The sequence below is a fragment of the Nelusetta ayraudi genome, unplaced genomic scaffold (assembly GCF_046127955.1).
Source record: "Nelusetta ayraudi isolate G7.1 ecotype Tasmania unplaced genomic scaffold, CSIRO-AGI_Nayr_v1 ptg000057l, whole genome shotgun sequence".
In the NCBI taxonomy this organism is placed as follows: domain Eukaryota; kingdom Metazoa; phylum Chordata; class Actinopteri; order Tetraodontiformes; family Monacanthidae; genus Nelusetta; species Nelusetta ayraudi.
The window spans coordinates 506,767-528,717 of NW_027466107.1; the positions used below are offsets into that span (position 1 = coordinate 506,767).

The 21,951-nt window shown below is 50.1% G+C and overlaps 1 protein-coding gene across 6 annotated transcripts in view; it reads right to left on the reverse strand.

Moving 5' to 3' along the window:
* The window catches only part of arhgap23a (Rho GTPase activating protein 23a), a 53,985-nt gene that overhangs the window by 17,213 nt on the left and 14,821 nt on the right, over positions 1–21,951 (reverse strand). For 2 of the 6 annotated variants that reach the window (XM_076038653.1, XM_076038652.1), the window contains exons 1-6: positions 10,223–11,001; positions 5,170–5,373; positions 2,474–2,498; positions 2,027–2,119; positions 1,307–1,385; positions 405–459 (exon numbers count right to left, since the gene is read on the reverse strand). In XM_076038653.1, coding sequence (XP_075894768.1) covers positions 405–459; positions 1,307–1,385; positions 2,027–2,119; positions 2,474–2,498; positions 5,170–5,373; positions 10,223–10,471 — 705 coding nt within the window. In that variant the 5' untranslated portion in view covers positions 10,472–11,001. Of the gene's footprint in view, positions 1–404; positions 460–1,306; positions 1,386–2,026; positions 2,120–2,473; positions 2,499–5,169; positions 5,374–10,222; positions 11,002–21,951 lie in introns of those variants that run through there. The other 4 variants (XM_076038657.1, XM_076038655.1, XM_076038654.1 and 1 more) reach the window with 3 other exon arrangements.

The window sequence follows — 21,951 nt, forward strand, 5'->3', positions numbered from 1 at the left end:
ATTAGATCTGAGTGTACGAGAAAAATATGTTGACGCATTTTTTAAAGCGTTGACACCTCCCGGGCCGGGTGGGAGGGGCCGGCGGCGGTGCATGTCCGATCATGTGAGCGAGTGCGGATCAACCTGCGGGGCTGAAGGACGGGGCGTGGAAAGCAGCTCCGAGCCGCCGCGTTCCTTCCCCGCCTCTCGACATGGGCTCTAATACCAGAGGCTCTCGGTGACAACATGTTGTAATCTAAACACAGAGGAGCGCGGACGCACAGCTGAGTCACGGCCATTCTTAGAAAAGTCTCTGGCATTCCTCTTTAATGACGCCGTGAGTCATCGGCGGAACGAGAAGCGCAAGGTCGGATCCTGCGCCGTTCGGCCGTCGCCGAGTCAAGCCGACGGGTGTCTGCACTCACCAGCTGCAGCACGTCCTCGTCTTTGGGCATGATGGAGAGCTCCAGCACGCTCTCGCTGCAAGACACGAGGGAAGGTGGGGGAGGGGGGGGGGGGGAAGGCGGGAGGGAGGGAAGGTGAGATAAGAGGCGCAGACAGATTAGATTCATAACTCCGCCTCGGCGTCAAGCATGAGAGAGACAGGACGAGCAGGAACTGCAGTCCAAGAGACTGCTGCACGTTTCAGACTGGACCGCTCTTTTTTCTCTCACCGGAGAAAGGTTCTACCGGTGACTGGATGTCTGTCGTTGTCCAGCAGAGGATTAGCGCCACAAGAAGAGAGAAAAAATTAAGATTGAAGATTTTTTTTTTTTTTTTTTTTTTAAGTTTCTCGTTCGAGGATGAAGTTGAAATTTGGAGAATAAAGTTGACGAAAAAAAGACAAAATTCTGTGAATAAAATAGAAATTTTGTAATGTCAACGTGAAGTCAAAATGCCGAGATTAAAGTCGAGAGGCTCTGGCCAGGCCTAGTGGAGTACTTCCATTTTTGCCAGTTTCCCCGATTACTGTGGCTGAACCTTGTGGGATACACATGTTTTCAGCAGTTTACTGTTAACTGTCCAATCTACTTGCCAATTTCCACTTTATTTGCATCAACCTCATTCATGAAATTTCTGCTTTATTCAAGAAATTTCGTCATTTTTTTAACGTCGACTTCATTCACGAAATTTCTACTTAAGACTCGAAATGAAAACTTAAATAAAAATCTCCTTCCTGTAATATTTTTTTCCTCTTCTTGTGGTCCCATTCCTCTTTCGTAGTCTGAGTTGCCTCCGGTGCGCTCGCAAAGACGAAAAGCAAACAGGGGCCTCGTGGAAAGGAGGAGAACGGAAGTTCAAAGTGCCGACACAGAGGAGGTCTTACCTGTTCTGAATGAGGGCGATCACCTGCGAATATGTTTTTCCCAGAACGCTCTCCCCGTTGACTTTCACCAGCCGATCCCCTGCACAAAACACACACACAGACACATGCATTAGCATATTAACACTGACTGGGTATCAAAGGAAAACACTGAGCCCGTCCTCCTTTTGGAGAAAACATACACATTCCAAAGTTGGACGGTAGAACACAAGCGAAGAGGCGAAACAACAAGCGGTTGTTTCCTGGACTGCTGGAATCCTGTTTATGAGTCTTTGAACGTCCACAAACTGAGCTGAAGCGTCTTAATCTCGTCTCTGAGGCAGTTTGCTTTTCCTCGGGATCAACACACTGATCACATTCAACACTGCTCAGATGTTTGCTGGTGTAGGAGGTGGAGGACACACCGGCACATTCAGGCGGCACGGTGGCGTTTGGGCTAAAATGTGACTTGATGGATCCGACAGCTTGTGTCAAAAGGCCGCTGCGCGACTGGTTTGGTGTGTCTCTGGGAGTCACCTTCGTGTTACATCACCATAGGAACAAGTGACAAAACCTTCAGTGCCTGGCAGTCTCCACCACTCCTCGGTCTGACTGTGTCTGCAGCGTCAGGTGACCGCCGCTCTCGCACCAACACATTTCCAATTCAAATCTCAAAGTTCACGTTTCACTGGTTTTTTCATGTGTGTGTGTGTGTGTGTGTGTGTGTGTGTGTGTTCTTAGTACCTGTGCACAAGCCTGCCTGGTGGGCCGGACCCTTCTCCCTCACATTTTTGACAAATATGGTGTCCATTGGCTCCATTCTGCCTTTCTGACAGCCTGGATTGTAAAAGACAGACAGAGAGAGAGAGAGAGAGAGAGAGAGAGAGAGAGAGAGAGAGCACACATGAATGATTAGATAAGTTTCACTTCAAAAAAAATCATCTGAAAATTCTAAACTCTTCATACAAATACATTCAATTTCAACTGTAGGGACGTCCTGTCTCAAGCCCTCTTGTGGTTGAACGCTCGCTACTAGTTTACATGCAGTGGCGCATAGGTGCCTGTAGGGGGAGCAGAAAAGCTGCAGTGCAGCAGGGGCGGCAGGGAGGTCCCAGCTCGTGACATCATCACTCATCCTGCGATAGCAGGTTTTAATTTGCTCTGATGAAAAGCAGAGGAATGGACACGTACCCTTTCCGTTGCCGTTCTCCTCATCCTGCAAACACAAACAGACAAGAGGTCACACACTGTGTCTGCCTTTTGAAAGGAACGTTCACAATTAGACACACATTTTTATTTTATTTTATTTTTTATTTTTTTCGATTTGTATTACTGGCAAAGAGTTAGCAAATTTAAATAAACTTTTATGTATATCAAAAATTCCTGGTAATAAAAGCCATTATTATTGACATTAAATGTAAACACAGAATGAATTGAATTGAATTCACACAAGTCTGTGTGCAACTTCCAACCCAATTAAAAGCACAGAGTGGCTTCCACGTGTGTGTGTGTGTGTGTGTGTGTGTGTGTGTGTGTGTGTGCTGAGAAATGCAGCTTCTAAATGTCTAAACATCTCCTGTGCATCCTGAGAGGATCCTGTGTGTTTTATGAGCCTTTAATGCTAGAGCAAAGACAAACACACACACACACACACACACGCACACACACATACGCACAGACTTTCAGGTTAGACAGAGTCTGGCAGGTGCTCATGACGTCATGCGAGGCAGAAAAGTGCTGCTGAATAGATTGGATAGGTGCATTTTGCCTGATTACACACACACACACACACACACACACACGTGCGCGCACGTGCACAAGTGTGCATGGTGAGCTGAGTGGACGGTTTGGGGTTAGGGGCGCGGTGGCCTGACGGCCGCCTGGCTTTGTGCTGCGCTGAGTGGGCTCATTCCTGGCTCTGCACACAATGCTCGGGGGTTTAGACTCAGAGAAAGGCCAGCCGCAGGCCCCAGTGCGGAGCTCCGAGGTGGGGACGCTCCATCTCCCGACTCCAGTTCCAGTGCATTAGGCAACTGAAGTCGAGACGCACAACATGCGTGTTAAGTGAGGATTGTGTGACGCTCACATGCACGAGAAAAGAAAATTTAATTTTCTTGATGTATGGTTTAATTTGATGTAGCGTGTGCGTGTGTGTGTGTGTGTGTGTGTGTGTGTGCGTGCGTGCACATACTCCTTCCTGATAGGCATATGAAGTTTGCTTTTCCCACATGTTTGGAAGGAGACCAAACAGGGTGTCGCGTCAGTGCAAACAACAGTTCACCGTCAGGTGGGAGACAGAAAATACCAGTAAAGTCTGTTTTGATGAACGTCAGACATTGAGAGTTCGACCTGTTGCCATTTGCATTTATTTCATTTTTTTTTTCTCTTTATAATTTCATGAATGAAGCCCTGGTTATCTGCCAGGGCTTCAGCTACGGAGTGTCCGTTTCCATGACAGCAAAATAAAAGCCCTATATCTAAAATTTCCAAGAAAGCGATATCCCTCTATATGGATAAGTCTAAAAAAAAAAAAAAACACCTCATGAGACCTTCAAAACCTTTTCACCATATTTGAGAGGTTTTTCAAAGTTTAGCTGTTTTCATTACCAGTTCTTTATTACCGTATTTTGGTTCTGCGCAATTCTAGGGGTGATGGAAACGCAGCTGCTGAGCTTCGGAAGGAAGCTGCAAGCTGAGACCTTTCTTTTTTTTTTAAAAGTCCTTCTACAGAATTAGCAAAGTCACTTTACGAGAGAATTCTGCTGGTACCATTTAGGGGGAGAGAGAGAGGAAAAAAAAAAGGTTTTCACCAGTGTTAAAGATAATTGGAGATAATTTGGGACCTTGACGACCTGCAGACGCGGCTCAGGTCACGCACCCTGCAGACCCGCCATAATTACCACACCGTGAGGGGCAATTTGGGAGACGTCGACGAGGGCTCTTCGGTTCAGAGAGGGCGTCTGCGTGGGTCTGATTGTCCAGAGGCACCACGTGATGAAGCCAGGCCAGAAGTGGGCCCATTGTCCGCAGCGGGCCTGGTACGGTCGCGGCGGCGGTACCAGGCCGCGACAACAGAGCCCATTGAGTGCGTGTTCCTGCGCTGCAGCTGGTACAACAATAATGGAGGCCTTGTTTTCTGCTGCCTCACCCCACCGCGGCCTCCGTAGCCCTCAATTTAACATCTGGAGCCGCTTGGCCCCCACACACCTCAAAGAGCTAAATGACCACTCGCCGCTTCCAAAACGCCAAAACTACCTAGAACTCACCCAGAACTAAAAAACAAGGCCGGTCCGTCTGGCGGAGCCCTGAGGTGCGTTTCACTCTAGTTGCTCCCTCTGGTAATAAACCTCGGTGCAGATTAGTTTCTATCCGCTCTCCTTTTGTCCACCAGTGGGTTTCACCAGGCTCAAACTCGCTGACCCCGGCCTTCGGGCCGACTGCCTTTATTGCTGAGCTCAAACTGACTGCCGGCTTCTGCCAGTTCAACGGAAAATGCCTCAAAGACCTGGGTGGCAATGGAGACTGGGCCAGGGTAGCGTTGGAGACAAGACGGCACCAACCGAGACCAAGACCTTATCAAGACTAGAGAGTATCGAGATTGAGACAAGATCAAGACTTCATATCTATCAAAGAAAGAAAATAACATCAAAACAGAAAAAAAAAGAGCGTGAGACGGCAGGAGCCGGATTCTTTTCCGTTATTATCGTGTCATTGCAGCGTTGGCTGAGTCTCAACTGGTCTTGATCGGAAACCCTGAGTCCGCCTAGTCCGAGAGGAGACCAAGACCCTTGCAATGTGGTATCTACAGCACTAGACGAGGGCGGGACAAAGACATAAAACTGTGTGTTGTGTTGCATCTTTCTCCACAGCCGGCCGGTGGGTCTCACCTTGAGGTCGGTGTGCAGCGCCGACTCGGGCGGGTAAACGATGAAGTGGCGCAGCGTGAAGCCGAAACCCTGGGAGTTCTTGTGGAGGACCAGCGTCCTGGGACCCTTCCAGCCCACGCCGACCCCCTCCCTTCCCGGCCGGGTCGCCATCGGCGGCCGAGGGTTGTCGCCGGCCGAGGAGAGACCATCCCTCCGGCCCTTCGCCTGCGGATGGAGGACAGACATGATGTTCATCAGGGCCATGAGGAGCAGACACGCAGTTATAAATCTCACCACAGTAAGAATTTGGGATTTTTTTCCCCCCTCAATAAATACTTCAACTTCTACAGAAGGAATATTTCAGGCTGATGAGGAATGACGCAATTCAAATAAAACAGATGAGTGAAATGAGTTCAGTTTACTCAAGAAAACCATTAACCCTGCTGGTGGTGGGGGGCTATTGCCTGGAGAGGCCACGCCCTCACTGGGCCAGAGTGGGTCACAGAGGGTTCCAGGATGAAGACAGATTTTTTTTCCCCCACCTCCCGTTGTGTAAATATGCCCTTCCTGAGATGTGTAAACAACCCAGACGAGTTGATCTGACAGACACACGAGAGAACTACCACCTTCCCACCGCCACCGCTGACCCACATCTGTCATTCAAAACCCAGTCGTCCCACCCACAACACTGTAAGACGTGAAGAAGAGGAGGGGGGTGGGGTAGGAAGTTTGTTTCATTTTGAAGGAAACTTACTCTACTGTTATTTTCTAGCAGTAATATACACTACCAGTCAAACGTTCGGACGCACCAACTCATGTATTTCTTTTATTTTTATCTTTCTGCAGACAGATTTATATTAAGATTAATTTAAATATAAAACGCGTTTGAGTTATTTTACAATTTTATTGTTTCCTACATAGAAAAGACATTGAATGTGAGTCCAAACCTTGGACCGCTAGTGTTAGTAACCTCTCCATCTGGAGGACTGCACAAACCAGTGAAGGGCCAGTGATGATCACTGGGGCGACGAGCAGCGCCACGTCTAGACCACGAGCCTAAACACTTCCCAGCTCGTGCACACCCACCGGGTGTCACTCCCAGCCGCCCTGTGGACGGGTCACAGGCAGCGCAACAGGACGTGGCAGCGCTGCAGGCAGGAAGCGTGGCAGCGTTTCAGGGCAGCGCAACCTGCTGCAACTATTAATAAAATCCAAGACCTTCTGAATATCTTTTTTTTTACTCCTCCTTCTCCTTCCTTCCTTCCATTTTCCTAAAGTCAACCTTCTCTCCCTTCCTCCTCTACCTCCTCTCTGACAGAGAAACGCAAGTCCACCACCTTTGGTACAGAGGACCAAAAAAATAAAACCTCTTTAGTTCCGAAGCATTGAAATCCTCTGAATCGGTGTGTGTGTGTCCTGTTTATATTTGATGCAAGTCTGCTAGAATGTACAGCAGCACCTGCTATTTTCTCAGTGGCAATTCATTCAGGCTTATTACTAACGCCTCATAAACGAGTGAGCTGTAAAATAAGGGTGTGTGTGTGTGTGTGTGTGTGTGTGTGTGTGTGGTGTCAAATCTAAAGAAAAATGATAAAGCAAAACAAGGGGCCTGAGAGGGAGAAATGAGAGGATGAAAGAGACGGAGTGAATTCCTCAGAGGGAGCGGTTTGGCTCGGACATGTTGAAACACACACGGAGCGGCGGAGGAGGAGTGTGAAGCCAGAGAGAGAAGGATGAGGAGGATGGAGAGGAGGTGGAGGAAGGAGAGTGGGAGGAGTTTCGGGCCCCAGCGGAGGAGCAGGCTCCAGCACGTTGGTTTCGACCGCATGGCCCCTCCCGGCGACTGGGAATACCAAACCCTGTCATTACCCAAAACACACACTGGGTCTGACTGGGTCTGACTGACTGTTTCTCCGGGCTCTGCTCTGGAACCCAGTGTCCCCAGCAACCATCCAGTCCAGTCTGCACTGCGACTTGGACCTTTGTCTTACCCTGAAGAACCCAGAATAGCCTCTGTCCCACAAGGTCGGAGCGACTGGTTTGACATTTCAAATCTATGTTGTCACATCAAGCTTGAAACAAAAAAAACAAAACAAACTGAGAACTGCTGACATGTTTTGGCCTCCGCAGGCGCTTGGAAAAAAGTTTTTTCCGCGGTTTCCAATTTAAAGTGGACTTCCTGTGCAGGCTCAGACGAAGGGAAACCTCACTTTAGTTCATTTTAAGAACTTCCCGTATCTTTCGTCTTTCCTGTTGGAAATTCACCCGTTTTACCGTAAATACAGTCACGTTCTGACCTGCTGAGGGATTCAGGGAAGAAGAAAAAAATCCCAAACCAAAAACGACAGTTGCCCTTTCGGTGTCTTATTACCGTCAGGATTTGCTGTAAAATGCAAACGACTAAAAAAGGAGCAGTTTAACAATCGCTTGTTGATAAGCTGTGCAGAGTGGCTGGACTGGCTGCAGTGTTCAGTGAGCAGGAGGGGACAACACCCTTCTTCCTGGGTTCAGTTTTGTCTATCAAAGGATCTCAGGTTCATCTACTTTCACCGACAAAAAATGATAAATTGTGAAAAAAACTGAAAGATAACTCTTTCCTTCTCTCACACACACACACACACACACACACACACACACACACACACACACACACACACACACACACACACACACACACACACACACACACACACACACACACACACACACGATCCAGAGGTACAGCAAGACGCAAGAATGCAGCCGGCCACCGGGTGGTGGAGGGGTGATGGTGATGGTTGGTGATGGGTGGAGGGGTTCTCCTGCTAAAACCCCAGCGTGGTGGAACAATAATGTTCTTTCAAACAGCTGAGAGCTGCAACCTGTTTGAAAAGTGGGAGCTTTTCACAAAAGCCGCCGAGCGAGCCCACCCTCCCTCGCCCCCTCCTAATCCTGACGGCTGTCTGCGGCCGCCCCACTCGGACCGGATCGGGGGGGACGACAGAGGAAGAACCGTTTGAATCAACTCTGAGAAGAACGTCTCCTCCACGCGTCTTCAGAAGAGCATCATGAAGATGAGTGTATGAGCCTCCACTGAGCTCTCAACTCTCAAAACAACCAGAAACAAGGTGCAGAACCAGGGGGGGAAACCAGCAGTGCACAAGCTGTAATTTACACGTCGAGGCATTTCATAACTGTACGTGTGTGTTTGTGCGTGTGTTTGCGTGCACCCCCCAGTGTGTCAATACGAGCGCATCTTGTGTGCTTAAAAACCAGTCGGGCTCCGACTGCCCGTTCAACCAGGCCAACAGGAGCCGACTGCAGCTGCGGCAGTTGAACTGGGTCGTCTACCTGGGCGGCAAAACACCTTTTATTTTTCTGCCCTTTGTCTGACTGACAGGTGGCGCCTGCAGAGGGAGCTTCTGATGCGGACGTGACAGTAGTGGTAGAGCGAGAAAGAGGAAGAGGAGGAGGGGGAGGAGGAGGTGGCGGATGTTGCTGTTGCAGATTTAACTTTTACAGGATGACGTGGTCGCTCAGCAGCCAGAAGCTCCGTGTGGTTGGAGTGTCGTGTGGGTTTATATGTTGCCTGGGGATTTTTATTTGCTGTTAAATTTTTTTTCTTTTGTTAATGTTTTTTTTTTTTTTTTTTTTAAGGGAAAGTACCACAGAGTGAGTTGTTTCAAATTCAAATCAAAGAGAAAGTTCAGGCAAAAAACACTTTTCCAACTCCAACGTCACATCAAAGTTCTGTTAGCATGTGAAGCTAAGTGGCTAAAAACAAGTGAGGGAGATGGCAGTCGGGCAGCGGAGGAGAAGGAAGCTTCCAGGTGCTTTCATGGTCTTTCCTGAACCTCCCATGACATCATTTCACATCTTTGTCGTCATCTTTTCAGTCGACGCCGGTGTTTTTTTTCCCCCACGCAGGTACAGAGAGTTACGAGGTGGGAGAAACCAAAATGACAAAGTCATCAGTTCCTGCAAGCTGCCAGCATGTGGGTGAGCACACATGACATCAGCGGCGGCGGGGTGAGACTGTGTGTCTCCGTCCCATCGCTGCCCACTCCCCACTGCGTGTTTGCCCCAGCTGTGTCCGTACAGCCTCCACATTCCTCATCCAGGCCTTCGCAAACTGTGTCAACGAGTCCTGGAGGGTGGAGGGGGTGTTGGGTGGTGTGGGGGGTAACGACCTGGAAACAGGGCGGCGGCGGCGGCGGCAGCAGGGCCCATGTAATATTCCACAGAAGTGCCCGGGTTAAAAATGAGAGCGTGAGGAAGTGATGCCCTGGATTGGAAAAGGGCAGCGCCCTCCGGGGGTCGGAGGGGGAGGCGTTCATTAGCACAGCTTCCACAGCGCCGCGCTAAAAGTGGCACTTGGACTCTGTAGCTGCTCATTAGAGCTCCAGCGCCCACCAAGGTAGGACCCAAACACACAAACACCAGAAGTTAATCGCCAGCAGATTAGAAGGGGAAAAAAAACGTCCTAGTTCTAACGTTCCCTGTTCTCGCCATTGTTTTGTGGCGAGCGCGTTTCATCAAAACATCACTGACGACGTGGGTCATTTTTAAGGATTCCTATTTTGGAATAATGTGACGCAAAACTCCAATAAACGAAACCAAACCGAGACAAACTGTTGCAGTTTGTGTGTGGTGATGATTCAGGACGCAGCAGCAGCAGCAGCAGCAGCAGCAGCAGCAGCAGCAGCTTGCTGACTTTTGTTTTCCCGTTACGTTGCCAAATGCCATGCGGAGGTGCTAATCAGACTCTACATCTACCGCTGCAGACCACAGTCACCCCGCCAAAGGCAAAATGTCTGGCTAAGGAGAGCCACATGTGACGCCGCTGAAGACAGACTAAACATGGTGTGAGGTAGAAACATCTCATGGTACAGGCTCGGCTACAGAACACGAGCGGCGGCTGAGGCTCAGACGCAGCGTCTCCACAGGAGGGAGCCATGCAGGACCTGCTGCCTCCGAGCCTCTCTGAGCAACACGTCGCACCTCTGACAGCAAAAATCCCGAGGAAGAGACAGAGCGACGGACCAGCAGCGACCGACTCTGTTCCCCCTGGTGGTGACGGCTGCTCTGTCCTTACCCGGGGCTGGTGCTGGTGCTGGTGCTGGTGCTGGTGCGGCCCGGTGGGCATGGCGGGCGGCGCCGCGGAGCCGGCGGCGCTGCGGAGCACCGCCAGCCAGATGCAGCGAGGCTCAGGGGAGCTGCAGTCCACGCCCACCGGGTTCTGGAAGCTCCAGTCGGACCCGGTCGGCGCCGGGCAGGGGAGCATGGCCGCAGGCATGGGGGCGTGGAGTCCTCCTCTCACATCCACATCCCTCTGAGCCCGCATGGGCCGGAGCACACACACTCACACGGGAGGGTCGGCGGGCCGCTTCCAGATCCAAAAAAACGAGACAAAACCCAAAAAGAAGAAGAAGAAGAAGAAGAAGCAGCAGCCGGAGGTCCCAGAGAAGATCTGACGATTCTGCTGAGCTTCCGAAACTTCCTCTCAGAGTCCCTGAGTCCTTGCTCCGCTGCTTTAATCCCGGTGGGTCCGCATCACATCGCAGCCTGACGCCCGGCAGCCCTCACACACACTGAAGCACCCACACACACACACACACACTCACACACTCACTCACACACACAAACACACACAGGGGGGTCGGCTTCAGCGGAAGCAGAAGGCGGACTCCTGGGCAGCAGATGGAGGGCTGCGTGTCAGTGTGTGAGTGTGTGTGTGTGTGGCGCAGGAGTCGGAGGTAGCTCTGGTTTCACAACTGAAACACACACACACACACACACACACACACACACACACACACACACACACACACACACACACACACACACACACACACACACACACAGAGGGAACAAGCGACAGTGTCCCTCCCTCCTGCTGGTGTCCGGTGAGGTTGTGCGTCCACCCCCCTCTCTCTCCTCCTCCTCCTCTCTTCTTCCTCCTCTTCTTCTAGCGCCAAACAAATCCCTTCATCTCACTCTCATCTCTCCGTCCCAAAACTCCATCTCCGCGTCCGTCTTTCTTCCCCGCGTGGCACAATCCAAACAAGTCAACACTCCCTCGACGTGAACCGGTTCCTCCGTCGTCGGCAAACAGACCGGCTGCGCCGCGCTCTAAACTGGTACTGCGCTACAATCACACACACACACACAAAACCATCAGTGAGGAAGATCACGAGCTGGGAGGGAGGGTGTGGAAAGGCTCCCGCCTCGGTCCAGATGGAGGTTTCTGCTCCAGGACGCTGCTGCTGCTGCTGCTGCTGCTGCTGCAGGGGAAGCCTGGTGGCCACGTGTGAATGTGTGAGTGTGTGTCTGTGTGTCTGTGTGTCTGTGTGTGTGGGTGTGACAGAGGTGAGATCCCGTCACTGAGCCCCACTGAAAGCTGCTGCTGCCGCCTCCATTGACTCTGGGGGGGGGGAGACAATGCGTGCGAGAGTGAGAGAGCGAGAGAGAGAGAGAGAGAGAGAGACGAGAAGGCATTCGGGGGGGGGGGTTGATGAAAAAAAAAAAACTTTTTTCCTGCTGGCGAGTGGAAACAGAGAGAGGAGGGGACGATAATGACAGGATGAATATGGGAATAGAAGAGGAGAGGAGAAAAATACAAACTGCTGCCTCGGGATCAGGTCAGGCTGACCTCGCCATCGAGGCCACGCCCCCTCCCTGCCTCCCTGCACACACACACACACACGCAAACGCAAACACACTCCTCTGCACAGTCACACGCTGCTAAATCAGTCGGGGGTCAGACACACACACACACACACACACACACACACACACACACACACACACACACACACACACACACACACACACACACACACACACTCCCAGTTCTCGACAAACAGTGGAGCGTCCAGGACGAAAGTGATAGAGAAAGAGAGAGAGAGGTGACCGCCGCCGCCACCGCCACTCAAAAACATCCGTTAAACTACGAGGTTAGACAGGTTTCACCTGTCGCACTGTGGGACAAGTACGGACACGATGTGGCCGAGATGCACACAGGCACGCATGCCGACGATTCTCGGCGACATGTTGTGGTGGGAGAAGAGCGGCAGGTAAAGCAAAAGGGGCTCGTGACAACTGTGAGCAGAGCGGCTGATCCATTTGCAATCTGAGCCAGCCGTCCCGTCGCTTGGATCCTGTATTTCCCTAATTTGCCACCGGAGGTGCTGCCTCGCAGGACACGAGTGCCAATACCCCCCCCCACGCTCTTCCCCCGAAATCGTTTGCTTCCCAAAATGCAACTTGATAGCACATCTCGCAGTCAACACTCGTATCATTAAGCACTCCGGCTTTCCAACACAAACTTTTCCACCCGAGACCAAGCGAGCACTCCCGACGTCCATTCCCACTGTGTTATTTAGCGCGCCAGGAAAAAGATTAGGCCCGTCCCAAATACATGGTATTTTAGACGCACTTGGCCAAAAATACCAGGATGTCCGACTGCGTCTGGTTGCGTTTATGCAGGATACAAAATGCTTCCCGGGCTGCGGTGACCCGTAATCTTCAGCAGCACAGCGGCTGCTACTTCAAAGCTGCTTGGTTCATTCAGAGGTCACGGTTTTACCAATATTGTTGAGCAGTGATGCACGTCTATGGTCTGTCGGTGAACTCCAGAGAAAGACAGCTTTTTGACTTTATTCACACAAATGGGCTTTTACAATAACGCACAGACGTTGGCACTGGGCTTCTGGGTTCTGCACACCGCTAGGCAGAACCACTCAGCAGGGATGGGTGAGCGGTGAACATCGGTGGGCATCAGGAAGAGGACGGCAGAGAAAAGAAGAAGAAGCCACAGCTTCATTCAGAAGCCGAGACGGCTGCTGGAGACATCAGATCATAGTTTCTCTCTGGTGGAGAGCCAGACTGGGGGACGGCAGTCGGTGGCGGTATTACATTGGTATTACATTCCCACAGTAATGGTTAGTTCTGGGCCGGAGAGAGAGGAGAGCCGCCTCATTTGAAAAGAAAAAGTTGTGAAGCCTTCTCCTCTTGCTGAACCACGGAGGTGTTTGTGGAGCAGCGGGAGAGCGTGAAGGTTGGAAAATGGACAAATACCCGTCTCCGAGTCAGGGCGAGCTCGGAGGGACGAGCGTCAATTCTTCTGACAATCTCGTCCTTCCCCACCAGACACACATCTTCACCGCCTCCACGTGGGCTTTGTGTGCTCAGAACGCCGAGCGTGACGCAGCGGCAACACTTTGGCGATGGAGTAAAAACACGTGGCGACGCCACACACGCACTTCACAATAATATTTCCTTTTTCTCAAAACCGGGCGGCGGGGGAAAAGCAGATGCCGCTTTGCCTCCACCCCCACCACCACCTGGGAGCAAACACACGGGTGGAAAAGTGAAGGGAGCGAGGCGACGCAGGGCAGATCAGTCTGATGATATGTTTTAATCCCCTGAACACTCATAACACGACCGCAGGCCTGAAGATCAGCGCACCGAGACCGACTCCCCCACCCCCTCAGTTTTCCACTGTGCCCTCAGACAAAACAAAGATAGAAATGCATATCTTGCAGTCCTGAGCAGTCTTGGTCCAGATTGGTCTTGGTCTCCAGGTCACTTTTTTCGACTTGACGGGGAGAGAGAGAGAGAGAGAGAGAGAGAGAGAGAGAGAGAGAGAGAGAGAGAGAGAGAGAGAGAGAGAGAGAGAGAGCTGTGAGCCGACGGGAAATCCATGGAAAAGAGAAGCTCTGTCCACAGCGACTCAGGTGAAAACCTGATGCGGATGCAATGGACAGGATACGCAGGAATGGACGGACGGCGTCCATCAGCTCAGAGAGTGAACTGCGTCCCCCTGCTGGCGAGGCTGACAGTGTGACGCTGATTCCAAACAGGAAAGGCATCAGCTGTCTCGGCTCAGGGTTGCCAGGTCTTGAATAAAAGGTCAAAAGAATTTGTGAAAATAGGCAAAGACTAGGAACTTTGACTTGGTCTCTGCATCCAGGGCTCAGCTGATTGATGGTCTTTGTTGTGTTGCATCATTAGCTGTCGCCAGACAATCAAATAAGAAGAAAATCAATGAATAATAAATAATACAGCCGTTTTTAATATGCTTAAATTCAACTACAGTTTCCACTAACTCCCCAATGCACTGGGGCAAGTTGTTTGTAGGATGTAGTTGCACCTCAACAGCCGCTAGAGGGCAGCTACTAACAGCAGATAGGCGCAGGGAGGAGGACACATGGCCGTGGTATTCCCGCTGCTGCTGCTGGATGCAACTATGCGACCTGCGTGCACTCAGGTCAGCTGCTAATGTTGCTAATAGACAACATGAAAGTGCTGCGGGGGTGGGGGCAGTGGAGGGAGCGGTTCCGGGGGGCACGGAGATCACGAGGGTCACACCTGTTGCTACTCTTTCAAGGTGAAAAGAGAGTGGGGAAGCCTGCAGACCGGAGCAGGTGGAACTCGGAGACGCAACGTTGGGAGGGTCAGACAGACCCACAGCTGTGTGGGGTAGGGGTGAGGGTGGGTGTAGGGGGGCAGCCGGGTGGTCCTGCACCCCTCTCCTTTAATGCAACAGCTACAATGCACAGATTACTGCTGCAGCCTGGAGGATTAGAGTTAAAGCAGCCCACCTGACCCTGCGTCCTCCGCACAGATAACGTGTTTTGCATGCATTCTTCACACTGTTTGTGTGTGTGTGTGTGTGTGTGTGTTAGCGTCACACACGAGTCAGGTGACTAGCCTCCTACCTTAATTAAATGCTACAGGTCAAGTATGCATATGAGTATTTCCACACTTTAGGCATGTTAAGTGCTTAAAAGCAAGGAAGGATTTTAAGTACGAGCCAATTTAATTATGTCTGAATGACTTTTTTTCCGTCATAATTTCCATTTCAACTTCCTGAAAGTTACGAGTCGTCATTCAACTGGTTTCGGACGTCACTTCTACGCGAACTTTCGCATTTTCACTTTAATGCACACATATCCCAGAGACTTTTCAATTTTCGTCAATGATAAGTAAAATAGCAAACAGGAAGAGAATGTAAATGCATGTTTCATGCATCAATCATTGAATTACAACTAGCGGTTGACAGGTATGGACATTTCGATGGCCAGTTCACACTGGTTGCCATTTACCGTCGATGTCCCATTGTTGCGTTTGTGGTTTCTTGTCAGATCAACAGCAAAATGTTTTTGCGTGTGTTTGCTGACACCTATTTATTCCATGAGACTCAAGCATCAGCACCTGATTATAGTAAATTCGAGCAATGATTTAAACTTTTAGAAATTATTTTAGTGTTGCTTGCGACTTAATGACCGTCTTTGCATCTCGTACTGAGAACAGTTCACATGAGAATGAAAACAGAAAATAGCCCGAAACAAAAAAAAAAAAAAAGAGTCATGGTCACATGTAGAGCATAGGTTTGGCGCAGATAACAACCTATTTATAGAAGGTTGAACCAGGAGTTTGGGGGCCATGGCGGACACAAGTCAGCCGACCAATCAGCCGAATGTCTTCACAGGAAATTAAAAAGGACAGAGATGGAGCGGAGAGACGGAGGGAAGAAGAATACAATGGGGTGGGGTTACATTTGAAAGATGAAAAGTTAAGTTAGGTAAGTAAGATAAAGTTGTCCAGCAACACTCCACGCAGTGTCGCGCTGTACAAAATCACTGCCGTGCACGAAGATCCCGCTCGGCAGAGCGGCGGCGTGCTGATGAATAATTCAAGGCCGCGGGAAGAGCCGGCGCACATTTGTGAGAGAGCCGGGACGTCCCCGGCAGCAACTCAGTGGCAAGAAATGGACCTGAGGGCCATTTTGTCTGAGGATCAAAACTCTGCGTGTGTGCGTGTGTGTGTACATGATGGAGGGAACCACAGTGAAAAACACACATGCCCATTATGTTTCGGTAAGTGGAGAGCTGCTGCTCCGTTTTAAACTAATTAGCAGGGAGTGTCTCCACCAGCCCAGAGCTTCGGTTATGTCCAAATCACATGGAGACACATGGAGGGGAAAAAAAATAAAATAAATAAAGCTACGCATCCGAGCCAAGTTTTATCCAGCAGGCAGCCTGTAAATAGAGATAGTTCTGGTTTTATGTGTCTGGTGCTGAAGGATTTATCTTCGACCTCCTTCGTGGCCACGTTTTGCTTCTACTCCTATTTCCTCTTAATGGTGTTCAACAGCACGGCAGGGGAGCGATGAAAATGATAAAATGTAAAAAAAATAAATAAAATTGTTTAAGACCTGTTAGACCTGCTTAAAAAAAAGGGAGGTGCTAAAAACAGCACGTCACCTTTTAAAACTCCTCGATGGTGCAGCTCGTTCTCAGATACCTTCCTGCTGCTACATCCTGCTATTGGTGCAAGCCGCCAGTAGGGGGCCGCTGCAGAGGTGGATACCTCAGCTCGCTCTGTGTGTGTGTGTGTATACCTTATATACCGTGAGGCAAATTACCAACACTGGGATCAATGACGACATCTGGCAAAGAGCGAGAGCTAAGCTAGTTTGCCTCGCACTGTATGACCCGCCTCCCCCTCCTCTTCTGCACTGACCACAACCTCTGGGAGCAATCAGAACGTCACGTCTGAGCTCCGCTGCAATAAGAGCGGCATAGCTCTCGCTCCGCCTTGCTTTTTTTTTTTTTTTTTTATTCCTGCCTTCCTTTCAGTCTTTCCTGGTTGTTTTTCGGGAGCAGGCCTTGGTAGAGGGAAACCGCAGGGCTCCAGCAGGCCTCCCCGCTTCTTCTCCTACATCTGGGCGAGCCCAGATGTGTATATTTAGCTCATCTCTGCTTCTGTGTAATTAACCGACGTAAATTATAACTTCTGCAGGGACAACGCCGTTGTTCTCTCTGCCAAAAGGAGGAACGGGACGGGAATTTTTTCTGCTGTTCGGCGGCGTGGCGGAGCCGACGCTGAGCCAGGGTCTTTCGGGGGTGGCAGGGGTGGCGCGTGAAGCCTGGGACGTTTAATGGAGCCAGCGAGACGAGATGAGACGGCCAGGAGTTTCCACTCGAGGTCATCTGGTTTTCACATTCCTGCCACGCAAGAAGAGCGCTCAAGCTGTGCCGAGGAAGCCCCGCGACATGGCGCTCGCACGGCCCAGCCAGCCAGTCTCAGGTGTTAGTCCTGGAAGGGCAGAGTGACTACTTGTGGTGACTCTGAGAACTGCTGCATTTACTCTAAGTAGCTGTTAGGGTTAGCTGGTAGTTTCTGGCTTTTCCTGCATTAAAACCAAATGCTTCCTGCAGCTTCACCGACTCTGTGACCTGGTCCGCCACTCTCACACAAGCTCAGGCTCGCCCTGCTGCACCACGGCGCACAAGGCGACCACACTGCATGACCGCTTGCTGCACCGATTTCACGCACGTCCCGACAAATCGAATGTGTTCTCCTGTGAAAAATCCAACATGTTCTCCATTCCTGAGCGGCCGCGTTGCCTACCGCTGTTAAGTCCCAGTAATTGTCACATCCCAAAGAGTGAGAAAATTGTCCTCTGCATTTGACCCATCATCCCCTGAGGGAGCAGCAGCTGTGCCATGCTCGGAAATCAGTGGTTGATCTAAACCCCCCAAGTCCAACCCTGAAGACTGAATGCCAGGCACCTCTGCAATGGGTACCATTTTCATAGACTCTGGTATGACCCGGCCGGGGATGAAAACCCAAGTGCCGAGCAGGGAGGCACTGGGTATCATTCCCATAGTCTTTGGTGTGAGCCGGGCACTCTCCCACTAGACCACTGAGCTGGTAACACAAGGACAATGGCGGTTTTCTCTCGACTGAACCAGGTGATACAAAGATTAGGCCCTCTGCCCTCCTCTCTGATGGTATGCTTGCAGTGCACGCCGTGATGGTTATCTTGTTATCTGCCGTCTCTCTCTCTCTTCCCTGACGGCACGGCGAGAGGACGGGGATGGCGGTGGTGTCTGTGGCGCAGACATTCCAGCCTGAGGGTTTAAAGTGACGGGACGGACGGCGTCCCACCATCTTTAGCCTCTGTCACTCTGTATTAGCCGCTCTTTTAACGGGGGGGCTTGGGGTCTGAGATTGCCGGCCCCCGCAGGAATAAACTGTCCTCTGCGCTTTTTATGACTTGCCTCACTCTGCCCCAAGATGAAAAAAAAAGAAGAAAAAAAATAGTCAAACCTCAAAGGGCCGGGGATCTCACTTTTTTTGGGGGGGGCTGCCCGCTGGAAAGACAGCGAACATGTGTTGTCTCTCAGATAACAGGCCACTTCCAGCAGAGACGAACACTTGTAGAGACAAACTGTCCACATTTTCAGTGTGTAAACTGAGACTACAAAGAAGGACGGTGAAAAGCTAACATTCCTACACACAGAGATGTTGACGACAAATCCCCACCGCTTTAACAATGACATGTAGTTCAGATAAGCAGATTTTTTTTTTCAAGGGGACAGGCACCACTGGAAAAATGAAAGCAATGAAAGCCGTTCAGAACGGGAGATGACCAAAGAAGGCAACAAAGAACCGATGACTCAAAAGGGAGACGAAGAAAGCAGAAATTTCCCTTTTTTTTTTAAAAAAAATAAAAAAATAAAATAAAGATACCGTAGCGACACACAGAAAAGCGATGTCACACTCTAATCTGACTGGATTCGCAGGCATCAAGTGTTTCAGTCTGAGCTTTTAGAGGGGATAAAAGGTTTAAACCTTGAAAAACAAACATAGTGAAAAGGAATGCTATTGGTTTAAAGAGTAACATGGGCAGCGATTCGTTCAACCACAGTAGTTAGCAGCACCGTTTTCATAAGTTCTCTATCAAAACAGCTTTATCTGGAGTCATGTAAAGAAAAACAGACAAAAAAAAACACATTAAAAATATTCTTTCATTTCTTAGCACCAAGAACAAACAAACAAAATCTGCACGTCAAATTAAAAAGTTTCAACAGTTTCGCCGTTTTCAAATTTCAATAAATCATTCCCTTCCTCCGTCCAAACGCACACATGAAAGGATGAGGGAGGGATGTGATTTTAAACTGTGCACAAAGCAAAGTATGAAGCAGTCCACTATCGTCATGAAAGGGACTCGTGTAAACAGTTGCGGCGCTGCGCCGCAGCGGCAGAAGGCTTCAGGAAAACCACAGCTCTCTATCTCTTCCCATCATCCACCACTCCTCATTAGATTCCCCATAATCTGTGTCCCGTGATTTTCCCTGACTGTCAAAACAAGCTCTCCCCTCCCCTGTGTGTGTGTGTGTGTGTGTGTGTGTTTGTGTGAGAGTGCATGTGTGTGTGTGTGCCACTTTGTGTATGTGTTTAGAAAGGAGAAACAGAGAACAGCGAGTGACTGACTTCCAATAAAAAAGTTATTTTACTGTTTGGCTCACAGACGATGATCTATCCAGAGTGCTCAGATGCTCAGGACAAGCGAGAAATGTGCTCGCGTCTAATCAAGTTCTACCAAGTATCACTGGCGACTCAGAAAATGCTGAATCAAATTAGCCCATCAACAGAAACTCCAAGCAATTACACGAATGACTCATCAATTGAATTACGCTTCAAAAACCTCCAGCGCTCTGGTGAACACATCAATTCACAACTAAATGAACCGACTGAAATAACTTTGCAACTCTGGGAAATGGAGATTTCACATGTTTACACCAAAAACAACCAGAGTCTTCAGAAATATTTACTCTGCTTAAGGGAAGGGATGATCGTCCCCACACTGGAATTCCAGCCATTCTCTCCTCATCACTCTGTTGATGGAGGCTGTGGCCACATTTTATAATCCACAAAAACCACTCTGGGGAGAATTCCACCCCGGTGGCGATGCAACAAAAGTCCATCGTGGTCCTCAACGCCGACAAAACAAACAAACGCTTGTGGTGACGTTTGTGACCCGAGTCTCAGCAGACAGAGTACAGCATCGTCAACGCACATTTGAACTTGACATGTCTGGGGTTTTGTTAGTTTTTCAACAATGACTGCAGGACCCAGAAGATTTTGGAAGAGGCGGTGAGAGACGGCTCCTCCTCGGACTTGGAACTTACGTACGCAGTGAGACATTTGGCAGCTGCCTGACACTTTCTGAGAGGCATGGGGGTCTTTTTCTCCGTTGCTTCATGACTCATCACGTTTCTACGTTGTTATCTTCTGCCCTGCTCTTTCCTCCTTGCCCCGCCACCCTTTCTGCAGCATACCAGGCAAAGCCCTGCTGTTGGGAGGGGGGGTCTCCACAGCTGACTGGAGTGGGACACACAAACAATCTGCTCTATGCAAAAAATGTACTTTCCGTTATCGAAAAATAAATAAATAAATAAGTGAACACAATGAGGGCACCAATGAAAAAACACAACAGATTCTGATTTGATTTCTGAAGTGTCTGAATGGAGATGAGCCGGACAGCAGCCCCTACTTAACCTCCGTGGCCCCTCTGTCCCTGCAGTGACAGCAGCGGCTCCCTCCTGCCTCTTTAGGTGGGGGCCCGGCTAACCTTTGAACCTTGACTCTGATTCAAACCCAGCATCGCTAACCCAGCGCGCGATCCCACAGGCAGATATGAGAGTCAAGTCTGCGATTTCAGAACAAGACCCGGCCTGTTTCTCAATTCCTCAACAGTGATGAGAGTCGACACGGAGCCGCCAGTGTGCTGCAGACTGAGCAGCAGCAGCAGCAGCAGCAGCCGCAACACTGAGACACACTCTTCATCAAGAGGAGGGTTCGACGCAGACAAGACCAGCAACAGGCTGAATCTAATTAGCTGTCATCTGTTTCTGAGGCAGGCTTTGTTTCGCACCCAGACCAAGCAGATGCAGCCAAAGCAGAAGGAGATGATGAAGACCAGCAGGGCAGGGGTGGAGCAGAAGTGAGGGCAACATGGGTTCAGCGGCAACACAATCAGAACAAAACCAATTCACCTTCATGCATTCATCAGACGCATTTGTTTTCAATGCTCCGTACAAAAAAAAAACCCAACAACAACACAAGGAGCATTCTCATGAAATCTGTCAGATTTGACAGGTGTGTCACGCCTCCCGTTGTCCGTTAGCCTCTCCAGGATGCTGCTCCAGGTGTGAGAGAGCAGGTACAGGTAGGCTCCCTTGAGAATCAGACGGGGCCTGGGAAGGATGAACCGGGACGAGGGAGCGGACATGCTCTCTCACACCTGGAGCAGCTTCCTGGAGAGGCCAACGGACAGCGGGAGGCGTGACCCAGCTGTCAAATCTGACAGCTGGGTCACGCCTCCATAACAGATGAGTCACACACACCACCAAGTGACACTTCTGAGGAAGGCGGAAGCTCCAGCAAAACATGTCAAGGTAGGACAAACTGAAGCCTTGTGTGAACAACAGAAAGACACAAACCTCTGAAAGCTGAAGACATAATGAACACAATCGAAATATCCCATGATTTATTTTTTTCTCCTTTGAGGTGGGCCACCAATACACTCATCCATCTGCTGCTGCTCCGGCCCCTCTGTCAAATTTTAGAACGCATTGTGGCCCCACCAGCCAAGGAGTTTTCAACAACTGGCCTGCGTTTGTTTTCACCAACCTGGGAGAAGTTTAAAAACAACGTTGATCTGCTGTTGATCTGCTTTCACAGAGAAAATGCTTTAACTGGCTGCATAGCGGCAAATCAATATGAACACATTAGCAACAGAAACAAGCACGCTGTGCAGAGCGTCACCGCGCCGTCCCCCAACCCTACCAGCGTAGCAGAAACACCACACGCCCACTTTCAACAAGGTCAACAACGGCCAATGTCCTTCGTCCATCTCAGTGGCCACGGCTTGAACCACATCGAGGACTTTTCCTGTGCGAACACAAGAGAGGGAGGAGGAAGAGGAGGACGGTGCAGAGGAGGAGGAGGAGGAAGGGGAACGAC